This window comes from Salmo salar, chromosome ssa14 (assembly GCF_905237065.1).
Source record: "Salmo salar chromosome ssa14, Ssal_v3.1, whole genome shotgun sequence".
Lineage (NCBI taxonomy): Eukaryota > Metazoa > Chordata > Actinopteri > Salmoniformes > Salmonidae > Salmo > Salmo salar.
Genome location: NC_059455.1, coordinates 16,803,667 through 16,824,439, shown reverse-complemented (window position 1 = coordinate 16,824,439; position 20,773 = coordinate 16,803,667). Strand labels below are relative to the sequence as shown.

The window sequence follows — 20,773 nt, the reverse complement described above, 5'->3', positions numbered from 1 at the left end:
CCTATTTATTTTTGTTACAAGCCGTGTTTCGTTAAAGCCTGTGTAAAGTTCATTTGTTTCAATGTACCGGTAGGCACCTGCGGCTTATAGACATGTGCGGCTTATTTATGTTCAAAATAATATTATTTTTTTAATTCAGTGGGTGCGGCTTATATTCAGGTGCGCTTAATAGTCCGGAAATTACGGTAATAGGACAAACGTCTGGCAATAACAGCGAGTTTTCAATGTTCCTCTCACCACTCAGACCACTCCCAGACAGCCCTAGCAAAATTCTTGCTTAAGAAATTGCTCTTGCTAAGAAGCTATTTTGTTTCTTTTTGACCATTTTGATTGTTTCTATCACAGTAAGGTACTTATTCATTGCTACCCAGAAATGGTTTGATATTGAGGTAAAAGTGGCTGCATTGGACCTTTTAAGCAATTAACATTCCATCATGGTTATGTGTGGCTCAGTTGGTAGAGCATGGTGTTTGCAACGCCAGGGTTGTGGGTTCGATTCCCATGGGGGACCAGTACGGAGAAAAAAATTTATGAAATGTATGCATTCACTACTGTAAGTCGCTCTGGATAAGAGTGTCTGCTAAATGACTAAAATGTAAATGTAATGTAAATGAAGACGGAGTCAATTATCTTGCTCAGGCTTAGCTCCGTAGTTGTGTGGTAGCTTAGCCGGGAGTAGCCATCGCCTTGAATGACATAGAATGTGCTCGGAGTGTTCTTGTCTCTTGCCTCTACATTGCATGTGAGTGCACCAGCAATGGGCAGTGGGTTTGTGGAGCCGTATCAAAATAACTTGATTTTGGCTGGGCTGAGCTGCGGCCGTGGCTTAAGTGTATTGAAAACTACCTGTGATCATGTTCACTGCAGCCCCATCAGAACTACTACTCTGACACCATTTAGCTGAATGTGTGTCCGTGGTTGTCTAACACTTGTCACTGCTCACTGCTTGATGAATCTCGCCTCGCATTTTCACGGTGTGTTGCACTTACGTGGTTAACTTTCTGCCGTGATCTGTGTTGTTTAGCATTGTCTCTGGTGTCTGTGTGCTGCTCCTGTTTTGGTTTTGATCGACACTGCTTTGAAAAGTGATTTTGTTTCCCACAAGCTTTGCACTCTTTTCCTCTTGCCGGACAGTCCCCAGTATGTGTGTATTTGCCTCTATTGGTTGTTTGATCTAACCCTTTCTGTGCACTTGTTGTGTGCTTCTGATGCACTGTATTGACTACAGCAGCCGAGCACTGTTCTATGCCTGTTGCCTGGATTTCAGATAGTTCCAGCGATCTCCTGTGATCGAGAGGGGCTGTTAGTCATGTCAGGCTCTCTCAGTGCTCTTCTGTGCATGTGACGTGGTGAGGTTGGACCCAGGTGCAGAGAAGAGACCAGACAAGGAATCTGTGGTTAAGGATAAACATAATACTTTACTGAGAAACGGTAGTCGCAGGATCACCGTACACTTGAAAAACAACAAACACTATGTCTCAAACTCACTCAGGAAACAAACGCACCCAGTAAACAATTCAAGCTTCTGCAAAGGACCACAGAAAACAGACCTCTTTTAAAAGGGACACAATCATGAAATATCAAGACACACCTGAGTCCAATAAAAGTCTCTAGGGTGGTCTCTGCCGCCCTCTGGTGCCAGGAGGAACCACGACAGCGCAGCCTGGACGAGGTACAGCTCTGAATCAATTGTTCTTTCATCTCCATGTCAATGTCTGCAAACTCAAAGTTATTTGCTAACATGCAAAGTCTGTTGTGGTAAGTATCTAGGCTCTCGCCTACTTCTTGATCATGACTCACCGTTCCATTACAATACACATTAGAGTAATAGAACGAAGACGTCTTATGTAAGGGGGAGGTTTGTTAAGAGCCCCGACGCTCGGTCTGAACATTAACAAGCATTCCTTGGAGTATAGTTTTGGAAGAACCTGATCTTTCATACCAGCGAGAAATGATTTTCAAAAAACAAAAGGTTAAATTGATGCACACGACAATATCGCCATGTTACAGCTCGTGTTTACGGAAAACAGACGGAAGACAGAATCGACTACCTATGCTAATTAGCTATCTGTGTCTCCTAACACCTGTGTGTAAACGGAAGACGGATGCCTCAAACGTGCTGTTACTGAAAAATACTGTTGGCTGCAACTGTGTTAAAACCAGTTTTTATTTTACTTATTTTTATTTCACCTTTATTTCACCTGGTAGGCCAATTGAGAACAAGTTCTCATTTACAACTGCGACCTGGCCAGTTAACATGAAGTCTATTATGCACTTGTGAAATTATTTTGATGTGATTGTTCCCATCATGTTGCTCAGTTGGTAGAGTATGGTACTTCCAACCCCAAGGTTGGGGGTTCAATTCCCACGGACCAATACGAAAGCGTACGAAAATGTATGCACTCACTATTGTAAGTCGCTCTGGATAAGAGTGTCTACTAAAATGTCAATGTGAAAGTAGGAAGATTTATGTTTCCCGAACCATACCGCAATTGAGAATCGATTCACTTTTATATGGAGTATTTGGCTGTTTTTTTGGCTGCTTCGAGAGCCAAACAGAACATGTAAGATCCTTGGACTATAAGGATTAACATTAGGTTCCTTTAGTCCATTATTGGACTTCTTGCCCTGCTGCTGAGTGGCTTCACTTAATATATTGGTACTGAACGTTCTTTTTCAGTTTTGTGTCTGCATACTTATCTGCCTCTACCGCGAATGTGTCGCAAATGTCATGTGCTCGTTCTCCTTTTAAGTGCAACAACAGTGCTTTCAGCCTAGCATCGCTGGTCATTTTCATGGCTATGGTGTAATGTTAGAATATCTGCACCTATTTATTCCAACGGGGCCCAACGGAACTAGGGTCACTTTCAGTTTTAAACAGTGCGATTGCTAGCGCCATTTCAATGTCCTTTTAGCTAGCTACCAGCTTGTTAGCTTGCAAGCGTTAGCGTGCTAGCATAGCTTGCTGATCACGAGTGAAAATCCTTTACTTGCTCGGAAGTAAAATTCAGTTCAATGTTTGTTTTCTTGCTGTAATCCATCTCATGTTTAATCCTCGTTGCTATTGTAATATTCCATATGCATGAATAATAAAGTAATGTCCAGACACAGTTCAGTTGATGGTCGTTTATCTAGAAGCGTTGCATGGTTGACACACACATGTTCAGTGGTTGACTGACAACCATAAATTGTAGTACTATGGCTCTACCATGAGGTGTCGTATTACACTAGTGTCGTCATAAACAGTGTAATCAATGTTACTGCACTGTCGGACCTAGAACATTACATGAATGTGTGTCTGTGTGTGCGTATTCCAACTCAATGTGTTCGTGTGCATACGTGTGCGTGCATGCTCGCCTAAGAGTGTCTGCACGCCCATGCGCATGTGCAGGTGAGGTGCCAATCAGCAGGTGCCCTGGCTGGCGGTCGTCAACTGGGCCTATCACGTTGCCATGAACACAGTTGTGCCCCTGCTTCCCCACTGTTCCCTTGGGGACCTCAATGTCCCCCTGGGACCTGCCCCATCACTCTCTGTCTGTCAGCTGTTCTCCCTCTCCCTCTCTCTCAATTCAATTTAAGGGCTTTATTGGCATGGGAAACATATGTTTTCATTGCCAAAGCAAGTGAAATAGATAATAAACAAAAGGGAAATAAACAATAACAAATCTCTCTCCACCTACTGTCAACTGCCGTTCTCTCTCTCTCTTGATTTATCATTCCTCTCCCTCTTATCTCTTTCCTTTTTCCCCCTCTTCCTCCATCTTTCTCTCTCACTTGTCCATCTCTCCCTCCCTACATCAATATTTCTCTAGCCATCTCTCACAAAGACAAGACATCTTTGGATTTCAAATCAGTAGTATACGTTTATTTAAGGATAAAGTCGTATTTATATCCTTGTGGCAGTGAAGGGCCATTGGCTAAATACAGAAGATGTACAGCATCTGTGTCAGTAGAGCACGCTGAGTGTCTTGAGGGACACAGTCTACGAACGCTCTAGATACTGAACCAGTACAATTCCAGACTTTGCCAGTTCATAGAAAAGGGAGAATAAATTGAGTCCAATGGAGCCTTTTTTCACTGACCTAACTTTATCTATATATATATTTTGCATGTCTGCCCATAGCCTCTCAAAGGTACTGTCCCAAATGGGACCCTATTCCCTAGTGCACTACTTTTGGGGCCCATAGGGCTCTGGTCAAAAGTAGTGCGCTATATAGGGAACAGGGTGCCATTTGGGACGTGACCTTTGAGAGGCTATGGGCAGATATGTCTGTGGAGTAAGACAAAGACAGACATATACAGTTGAAGTCGGAAGTTTACATACACCTTAGCCAAATACATTTAAACTCCGTTTTTCACAATTCCTGACATTTCATCCTAGTAAAAATTCCCTGTCTTAGGTCAGTTAGGATCACCACTTCATTTTAAGAATGTGGAATGTCAGAATAATAGTAGAGAGAGTGTCACGACTTCCGCCGAGGTCAGTCCCTCTCCTTGTTCGGGCGGCGTTTTTTTGAGTAAAGTACATTGCTCACTCATTTTGCTCTCTTGCGCCTGACTTCATGCACCAGCTACACTCACCTTCTGACAGAGAGTGATTTATTTCAGCTTTTATTTGTTTCATCACATTCCCAGTGGGTCAGAAGTTTGCATACACTCAATTAGTATTTGGTAGCATTGCCTTTAAATTGTTTCACTTGGGTCAAATGTTTCGGGTAGCCTTCCACAACATTCCCACAATAAGTTGGGTGAATTTTGGCCCATTCCTCCTGACAGAGCTGGTGTAACTGAGTCAGGTTTGTAGGCCTCCTTGCTCGCACACACTTTTTCAGTTCTGCCCACAAATTTTCTATAGGATTGAGGTCAGGGCTTTGTGATGGCCACCAATACCTTGACTATGTTGTCCTTAAGCCATTTTGCCACAACTTTGGAAGTATGCTTGGGGTCATTGTCCATTTGGAAGACCCATTTGTGACCAAGCTTTAACTTCCTTGAGATGTTGCTTCAATCTATCCACATAATTTTCCTACCTCATGATGCAATCTATTTTGTGAAGTGCACCAGTCCCTCCTGCAGCAAAGCACCCCCACAACATGCTGCTGCCACCCCCGTGCTTCACAGTTGGGATGGTGTTCTTCGGCTTGCAAGCCTCCCCCTTTTTTCCTCCAAACATAACGATGGTCATTATGGCAAAACAGTTCTATTTTTGTTTCATCAGACCAGAGGACATTTCTCCAAAAGTATGATCTTCATCCCCATGTGCAGTTGCAAACCGTAGTCTGGCTTTTTTTATGGCGGTTTTGGAGCAGTGGCTTCTTCCTTGCTGAGCGGCCTTTCAGATTATGTCCATATAGGACTCGTTTTACTGTGGATATAGATACTTTTGTACCTGTTTCCTCCAGCATCTTCACAAGGTCCTTTGCTGTTGTTCTTGGATTGATTTGTACTTTTCGCACCAACGTATGTTCATCTCTAGGAGATAAAACGTGTCTCCTTCTTGAGCGGTATGATGGCTGCATGGTCCCATGGTGTTTATACTTGCGTACTATTGTTTGTACAGAAGAACGTGGTACCTTCAGGCGTTTGGAAATTGCTCCCAAGGATGAACCAGGCTTGTAGAGGTCTACAATTCTTTTTTGGAGGTCTTGGCTGATTTCTTTTGATTTTACCATGATGTCAAGCATAGGGGCACAGCGTTTGAAGGTAGGACTTGAAATACATCCACATAATACATATTACTTTACCTTAAAAAAACATATACTATAGTGCAGTTTGTATAGTGCAGTTTGATAGTGCAGTTTAAGGCGATTTTACAGTTAACAACTGTAGCTATTTCACATGCTGATATTGACTTTGGTATTACTGAGTTATCATTGGCTAGAACTTGAATTGCTAGGGGGCTGGCCCACGTGGAGGAAAATGTAGGGAAAATGGCGCAGCACAGCTTTCAAACTAGGGATTTCATGGCTGATCGAGGTAAGACAGTAATTCTACTAATACATTATTCATGTATGAATTACACATTGATACAGCCAGCCCATTGCGGGATGTTTATAAAATACTTAATAATCACCAAAGTTCCGGAGCATGCCTTTAAAGGAAAAATACACCCAAAATCACTAATTCCTATAATTTACAGTGTTATTATTGTGTTGTTATTACAGTGTTGTTATTTAAAAAAAGTGAAGTAGAACAAAAACACACAAGAAATGTTAATAAGAAGAACAGGCGAAAGTATGTAAGCTATATACAGGGTCAGTTCCAGGATCAGTGCCAATACCATTTGACAATACCATATTTACTATGTGCAGGGATACTGGAGTGGTAGGGTTAGATACAGTTTGTACAGTCAGGTCCATAAATATTTGGACATTGACCAAGTTATTATTATTTTAGCTGTTTACCACAGCATATTAGAGTTGAAATTAAACAATGAATATGAGCTGAATGTGCACACTTTCAGCTTTAGTTTGAGGGTATTTACATCCAAATTGGGTGAACGGTGTAGAAATTACAGCACTTTTTCTATGTGGTCCCCCATTTTTAAGGGACCAAAAGTAATTGGACAATTGGCTGCTCAGCTGTTCCATGGCCAGGTGTGTTATTCCCTGATTAGTTCATTTACAAGTAAGCAGATAAAAGGTCTAGAGTTGATTTCAAGTGTGGCATTTGCATTTGGAATCTGTTGCTGTTAACCCTCAATATGAAGTCCGAAGAGCTGTCACTGCCAGTGAAGCAAGCCATCATTAGGCTGACAAATCCAAACAAACCCATCAGAGACAGCTAAAACATTAGGTGTGGCCAAATCAACTATTTGGTACATTCTTAAAAAGAAAGAGCGCACTGTTGAGCTCAGGAACACCAAAAGGCCCGGAAGACCACAGAAAACAACTGGATGACAGAATAATTCTTTCCCTGGTGAAGAAAAACCCCTTCACAACAGTTGGCCAGATCAAGGACATCCTCCAGGAGGTAGGTGTATCTTTGTCAAAGTCAACAATCAAGAGAAGACTTCACCAGAGTAAATACAGAGGGTTTACCACAAGATATAAACCACTAGTAAGACTCAAAAACAGGAAGACCAGATTAGAGTTTGCCCCAAAAAAATCAAAAAAAGCATATACAGTGAATTCTGAAGTGTTTAGGGCTGTATTATCTGCTCAGATTCAGCCAAATGCATCAAAACCCATTGGACAGCGCTTCACAGTGCAGATGGACAATGACCCGACGCGTACTGAGAAAACAACCCAATAGTTTTTTAAGGCAAAGAAGTGGAATGTTCTGCAATGGCCAAGTAAATCACCTTACCTGAAACCAATTGAGCATGCATTTCACTTGCTGAAGACAAAACTGAAGGCAAAACGCCCCAAAAACAAACAGGAAGTGAAGACAGCTGCAGTAAAGGCCTGGCAGAGCATCACCAGGGAAGAAACCCAGCATCTGGTGATGTCTATGGGTTCCAGACTTCAGGCAGTCATTGACTGCAAAGGATTTGCAACCAAGTATTAAAACTCACAATTTAATTTATGATTACCTTGGTACGTCCAATTACTTTTGAGCCATTAAAACTGGGGGGCTATGTTTAAAAATGGTTGTAATTCCTACACGGTTCACACAATCATTTTGATAAAACCCTTCAGTTAAAGATGGTCTACACTTAAAGCACATCTTGGTTGTTCCGTTTCAAGTCCATTGTGGTGGCGTACAGAGGCAAAATGATGCAAATTGTGTCACTGTTCAAGTACTTATGGACCTGACTGTATAGGGGTAATGTGACTAGACATCAGAATATATGATAAACAGAGAAGCAGCAGCATGTGTGTGTGTGTTTAGAGTCAGCATGAATGTGTGTGGGTGTTATGTTAATGTGAACAAATTGTGTGTTCGAGTGAGTATGTAGAGTGTGCATAGAGTCAGAGCAAAAATTTAAATAAAACAGAAGGTTCAATGCACATAGTCTGTGTAGCCATTTTGTTAGCTATGTAGCAGTGTCATGGCTTGGGGATAGAAGCTGTTCAGGAGCCTGTTGGTGTCAGACTTGTTGGTACGGTACCGCTTGCCATGCGGAAGCAGAGAGAACATTCTATGGCTTGGGTGGCTGGAGTCTTAAGTCGACTGCAAAACCCACAATGCAATAGCTAGCACACAATAATACCAAAGTCAATATCAGCATGTGAAGTAGCTATAGCAGTTAGCTGTAAAATCTCCTTAACAAACTGCACTATCAATTTAGGAGTTTACAATCTCACCATATTCAACCTGCAAACCTGGTCTTATAGACTAGACGTAACATTTATTTTGTATTTTTTTATTTCACCTTTAGTTAACCAGGTAGGCCAGTTGAGAACAAGTTGTCATTTACAACTGCGACCTGGCCAAGATAAAGCAAAGCAGTGCGACAAAACAACAACATAGTAAATGTAAATCTGAGAAACTCAAATTGGTACGATATGTTACGTTTGGTATGGTTACACAAGATAGATGGTTATTTAAGGCAACAACAAAAAAAGTAGGGTGGTTGGTCGTATTATAACGCGAATGTCTAGCAACCCAAAAGTTGCGAGTTTGAATCTTATCACTGACAACTTTAGCATTTTAGCTAATTACCAACTGTTCAACTACTTAGCATGTTAGCTAACAAATTAATACATACCATACGTAACATACTAAATGGAGTATCTCAGATTTACGTACAGACTAATATAAATACGAATGCTTTGAGACCAGATTGAGCATTGTGATAATAATTAATAGAAAGATGACTTTTAGATGGTGAAAATGTATTTCGCGCGTCAGATTTCAGTACTGGCCGATGTCATAACGCGGGATGTTATCTTCTCGCTCGAATGAGCCATTGATTATATTTTTGTGATAATCCCGACATCTAGAAATTTGTCATTTAACAGAGGTTCACCATATTTCTCCTATTTTTCTGATTCAGTCCGTGGTGTTTAGCTTAGTGCTGTTACGAACTTCAGACATCGATCTGCAGGTGCTGGAAAGGGTTAGGCTTAGGGGAAAGGTAACATGCAAAGTAGCGAAAAAGTAGTAAGTAGTTGAAAAGGTGCTAAAATGCTAAATTTGTCAGTTGCAAAATTTGAATCCGCAACCTTTGGGTTGCTAGACGTTCACGTTATACGCCAACCAGCCACCCACTCGATTTTTTTGACTGAAGTAACCATCTGTCTTATGTAACCATACCAAACGTAACATATCATACTAATTTGAGTGTTTCGGATTCACGTTTACTATGTTACATCCAGTCTATGAGACCAGGCTGCAATGCTATGTCATGCCGGCTGTATTTCTGCCTGTGTGAACGGCAAGAGTTCAGATACACATGAAAACATTAAATGACCCCAGGAATCGATAGAACATTGCTCCGAGATGCACAAATACGATATAACATTCCAAATGGGTGACTCTTTCCTTTAATTTGAACCTCCTCACAGCAGGAAAATAATCCAGCAGCCACAGGAAATGTGAATAATTATGTGGATTTTGATTCATCTACATTTTTGTAGGGGTTAATCCCTTTTTCGTGAGGGCAAATCAAGTCTCTCTCGCTTTCCACCCATCACTAAGTCCACTCATTCCATTCCTCATTCATTCAGCTCAACATGTTGGAATGCATCTGTCCATCCTTTCCACTGGCTTTTCACAGTGTTTCTTCTGTCCACATTTCTCTTTTCTTATATTTTTTTGTGCTCTCTCTCGCTTTTTATCTCTCTCTCTCTCTCTCTCTCTCTCTCTCTCTCTCTCTCTCTCTGTCTCTCTCTCTCTCTGCCTGTTACTGCGACTATTTCTCGCTTATCTTATGCTTTATTTTCCTATGGTTTTCCCTTTCTCCTTTCTCTCCCACCCATCTCTCCCTTTCCTCCCTCTCTCCTCTCTCCCTCTCTCCAGTGTGTACGTCTCGCTGTCAGAAGTTCCTGATCTCGCGTGTGGGCGAGGACTGGATCTTTCTCATCCTACTGGGTCTGGTCATGGCCCTGGTCAGCTGGGTGATGGACTATGCTATCGCTTTTTGTCAGCAAGGTGAGAGAGGGATGAAGTGGGAAGGAGAGGGAGGGAGGGAGATATTCCTGGGTCTACTCATGACCCTGGTCAGCTGGGTGATGGACTATGCTATCGCCTTCTGTCAGCATGATGAGCAAGAGGGAGAGTGAGAGAGAGAGAGAGGGGTAGGTAGGGCGGGTGGGCGGGAGAGAGAGAGAGAGGGATATATTCTTGGGTGAAGTCATGGCCCTGGTCACAGTGGTCAGCTAAGTGATGTACTAGGCCATAGCCTAGGCTCTAAGGGAATGGAAGGAGAGAGAGAAAGAGAGAACGGGACAGAGGGAGGGAGAAAGAGAGAACGGGACAGAGGGAGGGAGAAAGAGAGAACGGGACAGAGGGAGGGAGAAAGAGAGAACGGGACAGAGGGAGGGAGAAAGAGAGAACGGGACAGAGGGAGGGAGAAAGAGAGAACGGGACGGAGGGAGGGAGAAAGAGAGAACGGGACAGAGGGAGGGAGAAAGAGAGAACGGGACGGAGGGAGGGAGAAAGAGAGAACGGGACGGAGGGAGGGAGAAAGAGAGAACGGGACAGAGGGAGGGAGAAAGAGAACGGGACAGAGGGAGGGAGAAAGAGAGAACGGGACGGAGGGAGGGAGAAAGAGAGAACGGGACAGAGGGAGGGAGAAAGAGAGAAAGGTAGCTGGCGTGAGAGCGAGAGAGATATTCCAAGCCCCCCTAGTGTAAAAAAAGTTTATTTAATTGGTTTTATGTGTCTCTGTGTGTCTGTGCAGCTCAGAAGTGGATGTACGGGGGACTGGACAGTAACATGCTCCTGCAGTACCTGGCATGGGTCACCTACCCAGTGGTGCTCATCACTTTCTCAGCAGGGTTCACACAGATACTGTCTCCGCAGGCTGTGGGTAAGAGACACACCCACGCTCAAGTGTGACACACACACACATACACACACACGCAAGTGCATGAATGGGCACGCAGACACACACACATGTACTCTCTCATTCAATTTCACCTCACACCTAAATTCATTGCTAATCATGCACACTCATATATGTAAATACCTCATGCATACAGAATGAAACACTGTGCATGATTGTTTAAAGGTCACAGATGTATGGGGTGGACTCAGTTCATAAGAGTAGTTGGCAAAGGTTATACAACTTCAGGACATCCTTGACTATATCCTTGAAACCGCTAGTACTGACAGCCTTGAATACATACATAATCTTGAAGTTGACGCATGAATATACATTTTACTCCCCTTCCTTCTCTCCCCCTCCTCCGGCCCTCTCCTCTCCCACCTCTGCTATTCCTCCTTTCTCTCCTCCTCTTTCTCAGGTTCGGGTATCCCAGAGATGAAGACCATTCTGAGAGGTGTAGTGCTGAAGGAATATCTCACCTTTAAAACCTTTGTGGCCAAAGTTATCGGGTTGACCTGTGCTCTGGGCAGTGGCATGCCCCTGGGAAAGGAGGTGGGAAACCCCTAGTGGACTGTTACGGAATGAAAGGGAAATGTTTGAAATTCCTGGGCCCGTATTTATCAAGCATCTCAGAGTATAAGTGCTGATCTAGGAGCAGTTTTGCCTTTAGATCATAATGAATAAGGTTATGGACAGGGGGCGACCTGATCCTATTTCAGAAGTCCTACTCTGAGAGGCTTTATGAATACGGGCCCCGATCTGAAATTGGTTTAGTTCTGCTTTTTTCTCTCCCTTTCCCCCTCCCTCATCCTATAACCCCTACCCCTCCATCTCTCTCTCTCTCTCTCTCCTCCGATCTCTCTCTCAGGGCCCGTTCGTTCATGTAGCCAGTCTCTGTGCAGCCCTCCTGAGCAAGTTCTTGGCTGCCTTGTTTGGTGGAATCTACAAGGTGAGAGACCCCCCCCCACACACACACACACACCCTAACCTTTAACCCTTCACACATGCTTACTCCCACTCAATTTGGTTTAGTATCTGTGTGATACCTGTCTGATCAGCCTGCCACCCCTCCAGGACCCACTCTCACCTCCACTCATCTGAGTCCAACCCTGGGCTCCAGTCTGAGGTTACTTTCTCTGCCATACACCACCCAAGACTTGGAGGAGGAAAAGGAGGAGGAGGAGAACAAGGAGGGGGGGGAAAGGGAGATGAAGGAAGAAAGTGTCAAGTCAGCAAGAGTCAAATAAGACTGTCTACTTTATAGAGCTTCCATATTGATCCGTGTCAGCGCTCAATCCATTTGAACCAAGTCATTATAAGAGATTGCATTTACTTTCTGTCCAAAAAAAACTAAGCAATGACACATTAAAGAGAATATCCCAGAAGATTTTGGTCTCTGCTTTTCTTCATTTTAACTCTTAGGTACTCACTCGGATTTCTGTCTTTTCCCACTTACTGCTTAAGGAAGAGCCCTTTGAGGGAAACAAGGTACGAGTGCACGTGTGTCTGAGTATGTGCACGTATCAGAGTTTCCACGTTTCATGTACACATGTTGGAGCGTCATGTGAGCATCATTCCATTTCTAATCGAGAGTTTCTATGATATTCTATGTGAATGGCACATGACATCACCCTTCATGTTATTCCGTTCATTCTAGCATTCCTCTCTGATTCCATTGTATTCCAATGCCCTTGGCCTTCCCTCTTTACCAGAAATGTGTATATTTGTATGTGTGTTTACATGTATGTATGTATTTATGTACTATGTGTGCTTGCACATACGTGTGTGTTCCTATTCCTACAGAATGAGCTGAGGAACACTGAGATGCTATCAGCAGCATGTGCAGTGGGGGTAGGCTGCTGCTTCGCTGCCCCCATTGGAGGTAATTAGAATATACTTAGGGTGAGAAATACAATAAAGGAAAGAATGGTGTTACTGCAAAAGGGATTTTGTGTGTGTGTGTGTGTCGCAGGTGTGCTCTTCAGCATTGAGGTAACGTCTACGTTCTTTGCGGTGAGGAACTACTGGAGAGGCTTCTTCGCTGCCACCTTCAGCGCCTTCATCTTCAGAGTACTGGCTGTGTGGAACCAGGACGAAGGTGAGGAGGTGTGTGTGTGAGTGTGTGTAAGGGGAAGGGCTTTGGGTCTAGGTCACTGAGTCAATAGTTAGTCGGAGGTGACTCATGTTATTCCTCTCCTATTTCTCTTTCTCTCTCTTCTCTCTTTCTCTATGTCTTTCTCTCAGAGACCATCACAGCCCTCTTTAAGACACGTTTCCGCCTGGACTTCCCCTTTGACCTCCAGGAGCTGCCAGCCTTCGCCATCCTGGGGTATGAGTTTCTTGTGTGTCTTTTGTGTCCAACACGCCCAGGTCTGACTCCTCCTTATTCTGATCACTTCAATGGCTATTGAACTAGAATGGTGTGTGATGCTGTCCCCTCTCCTCCTCAGGATTGCGTGTGGTTTTGGCGGGGCTCTCTTTGTCTACCTGAACAGACTGATAGTAGAGTGTATGAGGAAACAGAAGACCATCAACAAGTTCCTGCTCAGGAAGTGAGTCACACATACACACACACACACACACACACACACACACACACACACACACTTCGTACACTGCTACACACACACACAGCGCCGGCTCGCCCTTTACGTGGACCACACACTGCGCGTCGGAGGCCCAGACCAAAAAAGGGAGTTTGAAAGAAAAAAAATAATAAAAAAAAAACTATTTCACCTTTATTTAACCAGGTAGGCAAGTTGAGAACAAGTTCTCATTTACAACTGCAACCTGGCTAAGATAAAGCAAAGCAGTTCGACACATATAACAACACAGAGTTACACATGGAGTAAAACAAACATACAGTCAATAATACAGTATGCAATGTGAGCAAATGAGGTGAGATAAGGGAGGTAAAGGCAATAAATAGGCCATGGTGGCAAAGTAAATACAATATAGCAATTAAAACACTGGAATGGTAGATTTGACAGTAGATGAGTGCGCAAAGTAGAAATACTGGGGTGCAAAGGAGCAAAATAAATGAATAAATAAATACAGTAGGGGAAGAGGTAGTTGTTTGGGCTATTTATAGATGGGCTATGTACAGGTGCAGTGATCTGTGAGCTGCTCTGACAGCTGGTGCTTAAAGCTAGTGAGGGAGATAAGTGTTTCCATGCGTGCTACGGGTGGGTGCAGCTATGGTGACCAGCGAGCAGAGATAAGGCGGGACTTTACCTAGCAGGGTCTTGTAGATGACCTGGAGCCAGTGGGTTTGGCGACGAGTATGAAGCGAGGGCCAGCCAACGAGAGCGTACAGGTTGCTGTGGTGGGTAGTATATGGGGCTTTGGTGACAAAAGAGATGGCACTGTGATAGACTGCATCCAATTTGTTGAGTAGGGTGTTGGAAGCTATTTTGTAAATGACATCACCAAAGTCGAGGATCGGAAAGATGGTCAGTTTTACGAGGGTGTGTTTGGCAGCATGAGTGAAGGATGCTTTGTTGGGAAATAGGAAGCCAATTCTAGATTTAACTTTGGATTGGAGATGTTTTATGTCTGGAAGGAGAGTTTACAGTCTAGCCAGACACCTAGGTATTTGTTGTTGTCCACATATTCTAAATCAGAACCGTCCAGAGTAGTGATGCTGGACGGGCGGGCAGGTGCAGGCAGCGATCGGTTGAAGAGCATGCATTTAGTTTTACTTGTATTTAAGAGCAGTTGTAGGCCACGGAAGGAGAGTTGTATGGCATTGAAGCTCGTCTGGAGGGTTGTTAACACAGTGACCAAAGATGGGCCAGAAGTATACAGAATGGTGTCGTCTGCGTAGAGGTGGAACAGAGACTCACCAGCAGCAAGAGCGACATCATTGATATATACAGAGAAGAGAGTCGACCCAAGAATTGAACCCTGTGGCACCCCCATGGAGACTGCCAGAGGCCCGGACAACAGGCCCTCAGATTTGACACACTGAACTCTGTCGGAGAAGTAGTTGGTGAACCAATCGAGGCAATCATTTGAGAAACCAAGGCTGTTGAGTCTGCCGATGAGGATGTGGTGATTGACAGAGTCGAAAGCCTTGGCCAGGTCAATGAATACGGCTGCACAGTACTGTTTCTTATCGATGGCGGTTAAGATATCGTTTAGGACCTTGAGCGTGGCTGAGGTGCACCCATGACCAGCTCTGAAACCAGATTGCATAGCGGAGAAGGTACGGTGGAATTCGAAATGGTCGGTGATCTGTTTGTTAACTTGGCTTTCGAAGACCTTAGAAAGGCAGGGTAGGATAGATATAGTTCTGTAGCAGTTTGGGTCAAGAGTATTCCCCCCCCCCCTTTGAAGAGGGGGATGACCGCAGCTGCTTTCCAATCGTTGGGAATCTCAGACGACACGAAAGAGAGGTTGAACAGGCTAGTAATAGGGGTTGCAACAATTTCGGCAGATAATTTTAGAAAGAAAGGGTCCAGATTGTCTAGCCCGGCTGATTTGTGGGGGTCCAGATTTTGCAGCTCTTTCAGAACATCAGCTGACTGGATTTGGGAGAAGGATAAATGGGGAAGGCTTGGGCGAGTTGCTGTGGGGGGTGCAGTGCTGTTGACCAGGGTAGGGGTGGCCAGGTGGAAAGCATGGCCAGCCGTAGAGAAATGCTTATTGAAATTCTCAATTATAGTGGATTTATCGGTGGTGACAGAGTTTCCTATCCTCAGTGCAGTGGGCAGCTGGGAGGAGGTGCTCTTATTCTCCATGGATTTTACAATGTCCCAGAACTTTTTTGAGTTTGTGTTGCAGGAAGCAAATTTCTGCTTGAAAAAGCTAGCCTTGGCTTTTCTAACTGCCTGTGTATATTGGTTTCTAACTTCCCTAAAAAGTTGCATTTCGCGGGGGCTGTTCGATGCTAATGCAGAACGCCACAGGATGTTTTTGTGTTGGTTAAGGGCAGTCAGGTCTGGAGAGAACCAAGGGCTATATCTGTTCCTGGTTCTACATTTCTTGAATGGGGCATGCTTGTTTAAGATGGTGAGGAAGGCATTTAAAAAAAAATAACCAGGCATCCTCTACTGATGGGATGAGGTCGATATCCTTCCAGGATACCCGGGCCAGGTCGATTAGAAAGGCCTGCTCGCTGAAGTGTTTCAGGGAGCGTTTGACAGTGATGAGTGGAGGTCGTTTGACCGCTGACCCATTACGGATGCAGGCAATGAGGCAGTGATCACTGAGATCTTGGCTGAAAACAGCAGAGGTGTATTTAGAGGGCAAGTTGTTTAGGATGATATCTATGAGGGTGCCCATGTTTACGGCATTGGGGTTGTACCTGGTAGGTTCATTGATAATGTGTGAGATTGAGGGCATCAAGCTTAGATTGTAGGATGGCCGGGGTGTTAAGTATGTCACAGTTTATGTCACCTAGCAGCACGAGCTCTGAAGATAGATGGGGGGCAATCAATTCACATATAGTGTCCAGGGCACAGCTGGGGGCAGAGGGTGGTCTATAGCAGGCGGCAACGGTGAGAGACTTGTTTTTAGAGAGGTGGATTTTTAAAAGTAGAAATTCAAATTGTTTGGGTGCAGACCTTGATAGTAGGACAGAACTCTGCAGGCTATCTCTGCAGTAGATTGCAACACCGCCCCCTTTGGCAGTTCTATCTTGTCTGAAAATGTTGTTGTTAGGGATGGAGATTTCAGAGTTATTGGTGGTCCTCCTAAGCCAGGATTCAGACATGGCTAAAACATCCGGGTTGGCAGAGTGTGCTAAAGCAGTGAATAAAACGAACTTAGAGAGGAGGCTTCTAATGTTAACATGCATGAAACCAAGGCTTTTACGATTACAGAAGTCATCAAAAGAGAGCGCCTGGGGAATAGGAGTGGAGCTAGGCACTGCAAAATGCAGCACAACTACAAATAAACTAACGTTCTCTCAAGTCATGTTTTGGGCCCAAGGGTTATGAGGTGTGGGGCCCCCAACCATTTCTCGCTTTGGGCCCACAAAAGGCTAAAGCCCCGAGTTCTTCCCTAAATGAACAGCAGTGTATTATAGAGAAGATAAACACTGTAAAACAGAAAGGGAGCACCTGAGCAACACCCACTTTTTTTACCAGAAAACTATCATGATCCTTTGGGTAATTTGTTATTTTTAATGATTAGTAATGTTTTGAGCTAGTAGACGTGTCCATGTTATATATGATATAATAATGAACAGATTGCATTTCGTGTCCCGGTCACCTCAAGATGAATGGTTTTGATCACTGAAATGTTTTACTTCATTCCGCACGCCACTGTTTTAGTTCAGTGCCGTTAAAAAGCACAACTGTAGGTGCACCACTGGTGTATAAAATGAAAAGCCACCTGCAAAATATATTTTTTGAATCTATTTTGTTGTGCCGTTACATTTGTATGTTGTTTCATGTCCGACGGTGTTGGTCACATGGTGTTGTTACATATCATTTGAGAAGCGCGCACCATGAACAAATTCAATTTGTAATTTCACTTTTCCTGTAAGAACCATGATGAACATGGCTCGGTCATGTCTTGGCATCGCTGTATTGCAGCCTCTGACTCTGCCTTCCATCAGCCTAGTAAAGGTTGCACCTTCGCAGACAACTCCATGTCCGGTAGGGACCTCGCAATTGAGAAATAATCAGTAGACCTAATATTACATGATTAAATCTCTGAGAGAAAAAAATCCCCCCCAAGCTGTGTACAGGCATTTAACACAATTCTGCACTTTGCCATCCATTTCCCAACATCAATCGGTTAAATGACATTGTTAAAATATTTTCATTCAGTTACAAAAGTAACAGTCCTGGGTGAGCCCCTGATGCGAGCCCACCGTGGCCACTTTGAGGTTACAATGTAGCCAATATGTATGCGCTAAATGGAAAAGCACAGAATAATTTGTTTTGTCGATAAAACAAACCGCTCTGCTTGGCTTGGTAAGGAACAGATCGAAATTCAGTGGGGGGAGGGGCTGGTCTAACTCAAGATGTCATAAAAAATGATGCACCCCCTTCCCAAAGTAAAATATTTCCACATATAAATAAATGTAACACTCTCCTCCCTCATAGAATGAACTCAAAATAATGTTTACGACCACAAATAACAATAACTGTAGCGACCCTGTGTTTATAAATATGGATATTTTTATGGCACAGTCGCAGGGCTACGAGCTCACTCTCCCAGCATGTTTTATTACACTATGATCAACCGGCTGCAGACAATGATCAGCTAGGGGGAAATCAGATTTTTTACATTTGGATGCCATTTTTATAATTATATAAAATATATGCAACAAATTCTCCACCAATAGGTTTCTGTGCCAATGCACCACACAACCAATAAACAAAGCATACCGACTTAGGCACTTCAATATCATAGCTTGCATTTTCAACAACACAATAAATAGACTATTTCAATCTTGACAAACAGAAAACACATCCCTCCCTACCTTGTAGGCTTACCCAGTATAAAAGGCTTGGCTTGACAATCTCCCAATGTCATTCAACTTTTTGATGTTTTGTAACAGATGTCTCTTTCCATTCATCAATTGGCCGCTGCACAGCTTGGATTGATTGATTTTGTTTGTACACAAAGATTTATACACAAAGGTTTTTTCAAGTGACAGGGATTGCACAGTAAAGTCGGGGACGTATTTCTATTGTGGCCCCTGTGTTTTACATAAATACATATACAATGACATAGATACAGACACATTACAAAGATGGAGAGACTAAAACATGCTCAACCTCCAGATGAGTATGAGGGGGGAGTTTAAAATACAATTCTTAAAAGCTTGTTTGGCTGATAGATCATTTTTTTGATGTTTGGAGCTGCTGGTGAACCATGATGTGCAGGGATAATCATAGTGACACTGGACTAGTGCACTTGCCATAGTCTTTAGGGTGTATATAGCTAGGTTTCCATCCAATTGGCGACAGATTTCATGTGAATATTCAAAAATCTTCACAAAAACAATATGCCATTTCAGCGCTGGACAACATGACAGGGAACATGTTAATTTACCGGACATTTGAGACATTTCTTGGACATCCTACACATTCAGATCCAACCTGGCGCAGACAGCCCCATCAATAAACGAGGGCTGTTGGCCACATTTAAGTGTCCTTAAAAACAGCCGATAACAAATTACTAAAACACTATTCCTTGTGTGTCGATGTGTAGCATATGCAACTATATATCCATTTTTTTTTTTCTTTAGGTACTTTTCTAAAACAATAATTGTCCACCTCACGGCTCAGCTGTCAGATATTTGAGCACTAAATGTATTAGGGAATTGCATGCAAATGCTTAGGTGTCCACTGTATGACCATAGTTTAATAGGCTATATACATCTTCACTGTTGACGTTGAGACTGGTGTTTTGCGGGTACAATTTAACGAAGCTGCCAGCTGAGGAAATTTGCTTTTCTTTCAAAAACAAGGACATTTCGAAGTGACCCCAAACTTTTGAACGGTAGAGTATAAATATATAACGGCTGAGAAGCTTAGGCCTAACCCCAGAGAGATAGAGAGCATGCTACGACACCGACATGCATTTCTTCATGTCAGATGGCTACTGAGTCTGCCCTACAGATATAGACGTACAGAAGGAGGGTAATTCGTACGTTTCAGATCCAAATATTTATATTGTTATATTATAGGCCTGAAACAGTCTTCCTCACTTCAAGTTCAACTGTCGGAGTCAGTTGGAGCGCCTGGGGAGCACTGCCTTCAGAAGAAGAGAATGTAAACCAGGAACCCCCCACCCCAAAGCAACAACAAAAAAGTTTGACAACCCTCCCCTATTTTGGACCACACCTCCCCCACCGTACATGTTGATCTGTCCCTAAGTAATATCGACAAAATAAGCCATTTCTAATATGTACGCTGCTAAAACAAGTTAATTTTAAACATTTTCATGGTGACATTGCTTCAGCGCCCCTAAAAAATATGAATGTGCTTGCTGGGAATACAATTTTGCTATTCCTCATACTTTTCATGATTTTCTTCACGATTTGTTGTCAAATATGTAGTCCTGTAACTGCAGGCTACAGATTGGTTCAAATGTAAAACCCTTTTTTCTCTTAAAGGCAACATTCTCAAGGTAGACTACTGTAGAATGGTTTCTGTACAAATTGTGTGGTTTTAAGAACCAAAATGCAAATACATTATGTATGTAGTGCTGTTCTTTGTTTCTATTGATTGAATTAGAACTACACAATAACAAAATATGCAGGCTGTATATGAGTAGCTTGCAACATTTTTTTTGTATGAAGTAGCCTTTATGAAATAAATGGTTGGAGACCACTGCTCTAGCCCAAACTGTTCAAGTATGACCCAGCTTCACCTGGAATGCTTTTCCAACAGTCTTGAAGGAGTTCTCACATATGCTGAGCACTTGTTGGCTGCTTTTCCTTCACTCTGTGGTCCAACTCATCCCAAACATATCTCAATTGGATTGAGGTCGGGTGATTGTGGAGGCCAGGTCATCTGATGCAGCACTCCATCACTCTCCTTCTTGGTTAAATAGCCCTTACACAGCCTGGAGATGTGTTTTTGGTCATTGTCCTGTTGAGCATTGTCCCACTAAGCACAAACCAGATGGGATGGCGTATCGCTGCAGAATGCTGTAGCCATGCTGGTTAGGTGTACCTTGAATTCGAGAATAAATCACTGACAGTGTCACCAGCAAAGCACACCCACACCATCACACCTCCTCCTCCATGCTTCACGGTGGGAACCACACATGCAGAGATCATCCGTTCACCCACTATGCGTCTCACAAAGGCACGGCGGTTGGAATTAAAACATCTTTGGGTCTTCCTTTCCTGTGGAAGTCCTCATGAGA

General features: G+C 43.4%; 1 protein-coding gene across 1 annotated transcript in view; it reads left to right on the top strand.

The window, feature by feature from the left end:
• clcn2a (chloride channel, voltage-sensitive 2a) overlaps positions 1-20,773 on the top strand; it is a 74,278-nt gene that overhangs the window by 40,547 nt on the left and 12,958 nt on the right. The window contains exons 3-11 of the mRNA XM_045694005.1: positions 9,907-10,038; positions 10,790-10,918; positions 11,355-11,488; positions 11,805-11,885; positions 12,401-12,424; positions 12,740-12,818; positions 12,909-13,034; positions 13,181-13,265; positions 13,387-13,488. Of these exons, the coding sequence (XP_045549961.1) occupies positions 9,907-10,038; positions 10,790-10,918; positions 11,355-11,488; positions 11,805-11,885; positions 12,401-12,424; positions 12,740-12,818; positions 12,909-13,034; positions 13,181-13,265; positions 13,387-13,488 (892 nt within the window). The remainder of the gene's footprint in view (positions 1-9,906; positions 10,039-10,789; positions 10,919-11,354; positions 11,489-11,804; positions 11,886-12,400; positions 12,425-12,739; positions 12,819-12,908; positions 13,035-13,180; positions 13,266-13,386; positions 13,489-20,773) is intronic.